This window comes from Lampris incognitus, unplaced genomic scaffold (genome assembly GCF_029633865.1).
Source record: "Lampris incognitus isolate fLamInc1 unplaced genomic scaffold, fLamInc1.hap2 scaffold_296, whole genome shotgun sequence".
Classification (NCBI taxonomy): Eukaryota; Metazoa; Chordata; class Actinopteri; order Lampriformes; family Lampridae; genus Lampris; species Lampris incognitus.
In genome coordinates, this window is record NW_026611254.1 from 25,546 (window position 1) to 34,467 (window position 8,922).

Here is an 8,922-nt window from a genome sequence, read left to right on the forward strand (position 1 = left end):
TAAACCCCCACCCGCACCCCACCCACCAACCAACCATCACTCCCACCAATGACCTATGCAATCAACGGGTGTGTTTCAGCTGCATTAACGACACTAAAGTCTGCACTGGAAAATCCATCATTATTTTAAAAACAGGCACATATTTTCAAAAATCACCAAAAAAAAAAAACCATTATAAAGTAGGCCATTGGAGTTTCAGTAAAGTCTTCAGCCTCGAATCCATTTTTGAGGCAAGAGTCCAGGTGAAGAAACATGAGATTTTCAGTTGATATAACGACATAAATATGCACACTGAGTCAACACACATGGTTTGAATCAACCTTTGTTTGGAGGGCTATGATTAAATCCAGCAGCTCTCAGACTAAATGGGACCTTCGATGTAAGGAGCGAAACAACCAGGAACTTTTAAGACCTCAGAAGAAATAAATCTGCTCATATCCCGTGAAGTTTCCACCGAAGATAGGCGTGTAGTTGTAAATCAGTGATGAGGCTTCTTCCTCAGGCGTGTCAAAAGAGTGCAAACTTTTCCTACCTAAAGAGAGCATAAGTGAGATAGATGAATGGGGCATAGAATAGAATAGGATAGAATATCTTAAAACCATGGCACAAAACCAATGGTACTAATATTCAATCTGTTTGTCAAGAGTATGCTGTAAACTTGGGCGGGTTGTTTCTTTTTTTTTTTTTATAAATTTATTTCTGATTTTTCCCTTTTTTCTCCCAATTTAGTGGCCAATTGATCCCTATTTTAATTCAAACACCCACCCTCGTATTGCATGCGTTCGCCAACTGCATCTCTCCGGCCGGCAGTCTCGAAGGAAAGCGCCTCCCCACTTTCGCGACAAGGCGAATCCAAGCCGAACCACTGCTTTTCCGACACACAGAGACGCATTCACATGACGAACACAAGCCGACTCCGCCCCCTCCCGAAGACAGCGTTGCCAATGATTGCTGCTTCTTCGAGTCCGGCCATAGTCGGATCTGACGAGACCGGGGCGCGAACCCCAGTCCCCAGTGGGCAACTGCATCGACACCAAGCCGATGCTTAGACCGCTACGCCACCGCGGACGTGGGCGGGTTGTTTCTTAAAAGGCATACGTGTTATTCAGATTTATCTTTTCCCATTTGTTAATCCCAATCTAAGATGACACACAATTTTTGTGGCCCATGACTTCCTGCCTTTGATAACTGCAATGACTTAATATGGGTTAACAGTACACTGTGTTCACCATCTCCAGCTTACCTTCATTAATGAAAAATTCTGCCAAGAGAGAGGATATTTGCACAGCATGCGTGGAATGAGGAAAGTTATATTTGGGATTCCACTGGAATCGATTCACCTCTGGGTGCCACTGTACACCATAGAATGGATATCTCTTACCTTGCTCAAACGAGACACAAACAAGAACATGGTTCACTGCTGTTATTGTGAACCCTATGCATGACAATTGTGCTATTATAACATATTGACTACTCCGGAAGGACAAAGTCATGCAAAGATAAGCCCATGTTAACCTTCAATGGTTGAAACGAAATGGGCTCCATTATCGGCTATGTTTGTTGACAGGATGGTGAAGAAATTTTGCAGATCCTCATTCTCCTGGAAATTCTGCAAACAAGTGCATCATTTTTTTTTAAATTTCAACCATTTGGTTTTCCAATGGAAAAAGAATCATTATGCAGCAAGTAAATGCAATAACACAAACACACACACACACACACAATATATTGTTCATCTAAATTATGTCATGAACTCTTTTTTAGCACTGCGCCCTGTTGTACTTTATTGGCAAGCCTCGTGTAGCACGTTTTAAACAATCTTTTTAACACGAGAGATTATTTATGTGTCATGGCATCAGGAAAATTGTGACAAAATCCGAGACAAAGTTCCTGTGGATTTTCTCAAACAAAGCAATCTCTCATTTTAATTCTCGAAATGGGAACATGACAAAAGCAGCAAAAGAGGAACTGAAATATGCACTGTCAGCAGACACAAGGACATACCTTCACTGTGACTCCATAGTGATGAAAATTACCCGTCAGAGCCTCCATGGACAAGGCCTTCATGAGCTCATTGGGAAAACCCCCAAACATCCTGCTGGAGCGAGCCTCTGGGAGGGTAGAGAAGAGAAAAGAAAATTCAAAGAAATCATGTAAGCCATAAAGAAGCATACATCAACTGCACAACATTTTTTTTAAATTAATAATAGTGAAGGTGGTTGACTGGGGGGCGCCACTATTTTGGTTCAGTTTCCAATTTGATCAAGTTTGAAACCTGCATCTACTGACCCTAAGTGGTCAAGTTTGGTAAATGCACTTTTTATTAGGCTAATCCCCTTCAGCAGTAAAGTGCCTCATCTGCAGATGGTTGAATGTCTAAACTTATTTTCTGAACGACAAATAAAATGTGAAAATATAATCTCCTATAGGTCTGAAGTCAAAATCTCTCTACATCCCCGAATTAATAGAATCTGCAGTGCACCTTTAAAAACCCTAAACTTAATATCTTTAATAGGTGGCAATGCTCTGAAAACCAGGCGATTAATTCAGGAACAAGTTAAACTGCTCTCACTGTATACAGTATCTGTCCTTTGGCAGATATAGTAATACAAACTTAATTGACATCAACAATACTTAACACATCAACAAAAACGCTGTAAGATATTACAAAAATGTGAGACCCGGCTGTGCTTACCTTCAGTCAGGTTAAGCGGCAAGGCTACATTCTCAGCTGTGGTCTTTGTCAGCAGATTCTTACCCGACACCATTACAGTCAATAGCTGCATACCCATACAAGTACCCCAGATGGGGAAGTAGTCCCCTGCGTCGTTGGCCTGTAACACACACAGCCACATAACACCACATAGCCTTAGATACCCATTGGAAGTTTACTTTGCAGTATGAAATGGCCTTAAAAATAATATCTGAAAGACAAAGAATTGCTAACAAATTCACTGCAAATGAGCTTCACTGTTTAACAAGGTCTTCCCGCCTCCTCAATGACAAGGGCATTTTCATTGCATTTCAAGAACAGCTTAAGAAATAAACCCCGAGACAACAAATCGAGGAGAGAAGATGATATGACTGGTATGGACAAACAGGTGAGTAGCTAGTGAAGAAAGTTTGACTGAGACAGTCTGTCACAACCATTCAGAGAAAAACTAAGAGAACAACTGGACTCACCGTCAGGGCGAGCCCGTAAAAGATCCTCGCCACCCTAGCGAAGTCCGACGTCTGTAAATCGACTGCTCCCCCGATGAGAAGTAGACTTGACAGAGATGAAGGATAGTGTCGAGTCAAGTTTATTTGTATGCTCCTAAATAACAGTTACTGTCTAAGAAGGGGCATTACATTCACATCACATTCTCCAAAACAGGCAAATACAATAAATGACAATGTACTGTAGCCCCTATCCTTCAACCCTCGATTCAGATGATGGGGGGAAAAAATCCAGTGAAACTTTCCCAGGAAAAAAAAAAGAAAGAAGAGAGACACTTAAGGAAGAGCGTCAGAGGAGGGATCACTCTTCCAGGATGGAACAGACATACATTAAGGACTGGGTGTTGCTGAGTAGACAGAAATCATAACAACTTGTCAAAGTCGATGAAAACTCTTGAATAACTACGCTTAATGGTCAAAAAGCAATGCAAAATACATATGCTGAGATGTCAAGTATCCTTCTCAGACACTGTCACAGAGCAGCAGGGCCCCACAGACGCTCACGTCATTTGCTATAGCCATCAACTTACAATGTGCGACTCTTAAAGTGAATGTATTAAAGATTCAGTTGCAATTTTGATCTATATAGAAGGCTGATAAGGTCATCCATTTTATTTTCAATTAATTTTGAGGGACACAAAATCACATGCAACTTCATATACAACACTTAATTCATAACTTACCCATTAACGGACCTGAATATTGTTTCATATTCAGCAATGGTCAGCGTCAATCTGTGTGTGAATGAATAATGCTGATTAAAGGGATGAGATATTGAATAAAACTCAATGAAAACTACACTGCAGATTATAAGAACAGTCTAGTCAGCTACAAGACAATATATGCTGTTTCAGCTATAGCCAAGCAAGTGTTGGACTGAAGTTTTCTATGTTAAGCCTGGATGATCAAGTTTTCATTACAGGTAAAAATCGCTAATAGGTTATCTTTGGTGGTGTGTTTTCATACCCAGCTATTAATTTGCAGGACTTACCGGATTGGCACTACTCTGCTCCCCCCGGACTCAATGTACTTCACATAGGAACCGGGTATATAGGTCTTCCCAAATGGTTTCATGGCTGCATCCGTAACAATTTGAGTCAAAATGCCTGTGCGACACACACCACACTGAATGCACCCTTGAGACAACTGTGCAGCAAAAACCAAGTCAACCCCAACACATAGAGGGGGTCATGAATTATAAACTTGATTCAAGATTTAACTGTTCCTCGACACGTCTAAACTATACACTGGTCAACACAATTCTTCTTGCATGGGGTTTTTCAACGGATTCTAGCTAACTTTTGGGTGCTGAATCCAAATCTGGCATTAGTTTTTGCCTATCACATCAGGTTTTTGAACAATGAAAAATCATTATTTTTGAGAAAACAGCAATTTTACACTCGAAGTTAAAAAAAAAACACTGTTGCATTAGAAGATCGATAGATGCAAAAATGATTACAATGAATAAATCAACACTCAGCCTAGCATGAAATTACTTAGGAAATGAATAGGGGTCATTTTTATTCCCACCAAGATTGTCAGACTAGATGGTCAACTTTTGTAAAATCCTGAATAAGGAGCATACAGGTAGCACAAAAACTTGACGTGATAGAGCAAATCTGAGCTCAGATTTGGATTCAGCAGCCCAAACTTAGCCAAAAACAGTTTCCAAAGTCCATGCAAGAAAAAAAACAAACTATATTTTTGTCGACCAGTGATCTGTGTTTTATCATTTGGCTGTTCCCCTGAGCACATTCGCATAGACGGTTCCCTCGGCTCACCGATGACAGGTCTGTCGTTGAGAGTCGTCCGTCGGGACTCCGCCGGCGTTGCATGGCTGCTGCTGACCAAGAGCAAACACACGTTCAGGACAAATCCCGCGCCCGCCATCGCGTCGACTCGCATTCTTATGTAAAGAGCGTTAGGCATAGAGGAAGCGCTCGTAACCGGAAGGAACCGCCGTAGCAGCGAGGGGCAGCAACGGGGAAGGCGTGGCCAGGTTAAACTCCTGGAGCGCGCGATCGCTGACGGCCGACACGAGAGTACGTAATCCTCTGCTTAGCCAAATTCTTTATTCATAAAAATAGATACTTTAAGTCATCCCCCAAATTTGTTGTTTTTTTTTTAAATGCATTTAGATTATACTTGAAATCTTTAAAACTAATGACCGATACAAAAGCTCTAAAGATTTACGAGGTGTTAAGACATTTTCCCACTGAATCAGAAGACTGATATCCTTCTTAATTCCCCCTTGTATGATGGAATATGTTTTTATTATTTTCAATTAGTGCATGTCATGTATTTAATTTATTACTGTTTGTACCCTTATTTTCATAATACATTACCGTATATTTGTCATGTGACATTCAATCTCTATGTACTTCCTGATATACTGTATAGAAATGTTTACATACTGTTCCCTTTGGCACGTTGGATCTATTTATGTATTTTTGGATGGAATGTATATTTGCCATGTTTGTTTTATAATGAACTTTCTCCAAGAATATGAACAACGTTCAGTAAAAATATTTTAAAAAAAACAAAAAAACTCCGCGAGTCGCCGCGGAAGCTCGCGGCGCAGCACGGGCTCCCTATTAACGAAGCAGACGTCAGATCGTATGCACGCGTTTCAAACGGTAACCTGTGCAAAGTTTGTCTCGAAATTGTGACCTCAGCCCAATGGTCTAGAGACCCACCGGAGAGCCAGTAGCTTCAGTTTAACGAGCCCAGTCAAACTATCGCAACTATTTGGGTATACCGCGGTAAAGTCAGCATTACGTTTCACCCAACGTTGAATCGGTTCACCTGGACACGTTTATTTAGAGACTTTTGACGTAAAAAAAAAAACTTTAATACAATGTCACACATTAACAGCAACTTTGAAACAAAGACTCATAGAAACAGACAGCCGTAACATCTGAAAACGTCCCTAAAAATGAATTCGTCACTGAAAAATGACGTCACTATAACGCCACAGGCACCTAATGGACACGCTTGTAGCCACTTCGCGCTACGCGTGTCTATGAAATTAAGTTCAGACTTGTTTAAGTTAAGACGTTATGATATTTATCGCTCACCACGATGTTTCAGTCCATAATCCACATGGGCGTCATACATCCATAAACCGTCCAATATTCCAAACGCACGCTTGCATCGCTTGCCAGCCCCAGCGTGGCCCGCACCTGCGGAGCGGTCAAAAAGCCGCGTGCTCCCCTCCGTCAAGCAACATCAGTCACCTGCCTGAATGTTCCCACCTATATTGCCGCGAGCCCATAGCAATTAGAGTGACACCCAGGGGACCTATTAAGTTCTTAAAAGACGAGATCAAATGGCTCCTACACATGCTACTCATTAGTTTATGAAATCTAAAATCAATTATAACGGGCTTTTACGAGAGAGGTGAACACAGGGACTATTTCTTCACACAGTTTTCCTTCTATCTTTTTCTTTCTGGCGATATAAATTGACAGTTTAGCTTCGCCAGCAAGAAAGTTGAAAAGTTGGCACTTTGTTGCATTACACTGGAAAAATATAGCTTTTTTTCTTGCACGGACTTTGGAAACTGTTTTTGGCTAATTTTGGGCTGCTGAATCCAAATCTGAGCTCAGATTTGCTCTATCCCATCAAGTTTTTGTGCTATCTGTATGCTCCTTATTCAGGATTTTACAAAAGTTGACCATCTAGTCTGGCAATCTTGGTGGGGATAAAAATGACCCCTATTCATTTCCTAAGTAATTTCATGCTAGGCTGAGTGTTTATTTATTCGTTGTAATCATTTTTGCATCTATCGATCTTCTAATGCAACAGTGTTTTTTTTAACTTCGAGTGTAAAATTGCTGTTTTCTCAAAAATAATGATTTTTCATAGTTCAAAAACCTGATGTGATAGGCAAAAACTAAAATGCCAGATTTGGATTCAGCACCCCAAAGTTAGCTAGAATCCGTTGAAAAACCCCATGCAAGAAAAATTGTGTTGACCAGTGTATTATTTTGTTTGTGTGTGTGTGTGTGTGTGTGTGTGTGTGTGTGTGTGTGTGTGTGTGTGTGTGTGTGTGTGTGTGTGTGTGTGTTGTCTTGCTCCGAAAATAAAAGCAGTTTTAGACCACACGTCATTAAAGGAAGTAAACAAATAATCTAAAACACCAAAAAATGTCCCCAAGTCTTCTGCAGTCTAAAAAAAACCAACGACAAATCGTTTCTACCAACCCACTGAAAGGACATTCATTAGAAAATGGGATTAATTACAGATATAATAATTCACTGCAACAGCTCCATGTAATATTCTCCACTGAGAGAAAGTGACCTCTTCAGTCTCAACTGACTGTAGGTATCCCCACCCACCCTTGTAAACATTATTGGCTGTAGTTTTCTTAGTGGGCCGGGATGGAGGAGACTTTGATTGTTGCTGTGTCTAACCAGCCGGTACTGTACGACATTCCCAGTGAAAACTACAAACTGCCCCACAAGAGAGATGCTGGCTGGCTGGGAGTGAGTTGAGAGACAGGCATTGAACGTGAATAAATGTAACATTTATTAATCCTGGACAGCAGACCAATACTGAATCAACATTGAATCAATGTTAATGCACCAACAAAAGTACCATTGAATCAAAGTTTAAATTTAACATTGATTTTTCATCAGGCTTGCGCCCTGGAATAATGTTATTCCATCCATTATCCAAACCGCCTATCCTTACTCAGGAGCCTATCCCAGCAGTCGTTGGGCGGCAGGCGGGGAGACACCTTGGACAGGCCGCCAGGCCATCACAGGGCCAACACACGCGTGCGGATACACGCGCATACACACCCTAGGGACAATTTAGTAGGGTCAATTCACCTGACCTACATGTCTTTGGACTGTGGAAAGAAACCGGAGCACCCGGAGGAAACCCACACAGACACGGGAAGAACATGCAAACTCCACACAGAGGACGACCACTAAGGTTGGACTACCCCGGAGCTCGAACCCAGGACCTTGCTGTGAGGCGACCGCGCTAACCACTGCACCACCATGCCGCCCCATAGAAGAACAATGCGTCTGTTATTTTGATTGTTGGCAAAGGCATCGATGATTTCACGTTTACATGCACAGTTTAGTCGAGCTATGGTTACAGCTCGATTAGTTCATTAGTCCGACTACCGACTTTGGTCCCAGTATACGTGCGCGGGAGGGAAATCGATTTACTGAGGGAGTCATGTGGGCTCCGCTGCGATAGGTGGCGATATGCACTCTTTCAGCTTGTTTGTATTGGGCCATTACCGTTTGACCTATTACGTCACACACGCGGAGCACAACAATCGTCGTAGTGAACTAGTAAATTAGCAACCCCTCCGAAGAAGACGAAGAAGAAGCAGTTAGCAACCCAGAGCTAAACTGGCACAAAGACGGACAACTTTGCGAATCTGTACATCGCGTACGTGTTGTACGCTCTACTTTTTGTTTACGCTGTTCGACTTCCGGGTCAGACTTGGCGCGCGGAAAGTTAGCGCGTGCGCAGATCGCCTCGACCGGCTCCAGTCCGACTAAGGTGTACACATGCAGAAGTAAATCGACTTCCAATCGCTTTATCTGGGCGTGTTAGTCCGACTATTACAACTTCGATTTCAGTCGAGCTAACGTGTTTACATGCATTTTAAAAGTCCGGTTTTAGTCGGACTAACGCAATAATTCGATTTTTTAAGTGTCATGTAAACGTACTGAGTAG

The 8,922-nt window shown here is 41.9% G+C and overlaps 1 protein-coding gene across 4 annotated transcripts; it reads right to left on the reverse strand.

Moving 5' to 3' along the window:
* Positions 1-113: 113 nt before the first annotated feature.
* On the reverse strand, positions 114-6,425 carry LOC130133383 (gamma-glutamyl hydrolase-like). 4 transcript variants are annotated; one of them, XM_056301991.1, is made up of 10 exons: positions 6,297-6,372; positions 5,001-5,059; positions 4,211-4,325; positions 3,903-3,953; positions 3,184-3,268; positions 2,696-2,834; positions 2,005-2,111; positions 1,516-1,609; positions 1,244-1,381; positions 114-532 (listed from the first exon to the last, which is right to left on the reverse strand). In XM_056301991.1, the coding sequence occupies exons 3-10, from the start codon at positions 4,291-4,293 to the stop codon at positions 414-416; spliced, it is 816 nt and encodes a 271-aa protein (XP_056157966.1). In that variant the 5' UTR covers positions 4,294-4,325; positions 5,001-5,059; positions 6,297-6,372; the 3' UTR covers positions 114-413. The 4 variants fall into 4 exon arrangements, with proteins under 4 accessions (XP_056157966.1, XP_056157965.1, XP_056157967.1 ...); XM_056301990.1 differs by lacking the exon at positions 5,001-5,059 and having other exon boundaries at positions 6,297-6,425; XM_056301992.1 differs by lacking the exon at positions 5,001-5,059 and having other exon boundaries at positions 4,211-4,365; positions 6,297-6,338.
* Positions 6,426-8,922: the final 2,497 nt, after the last annotated feature.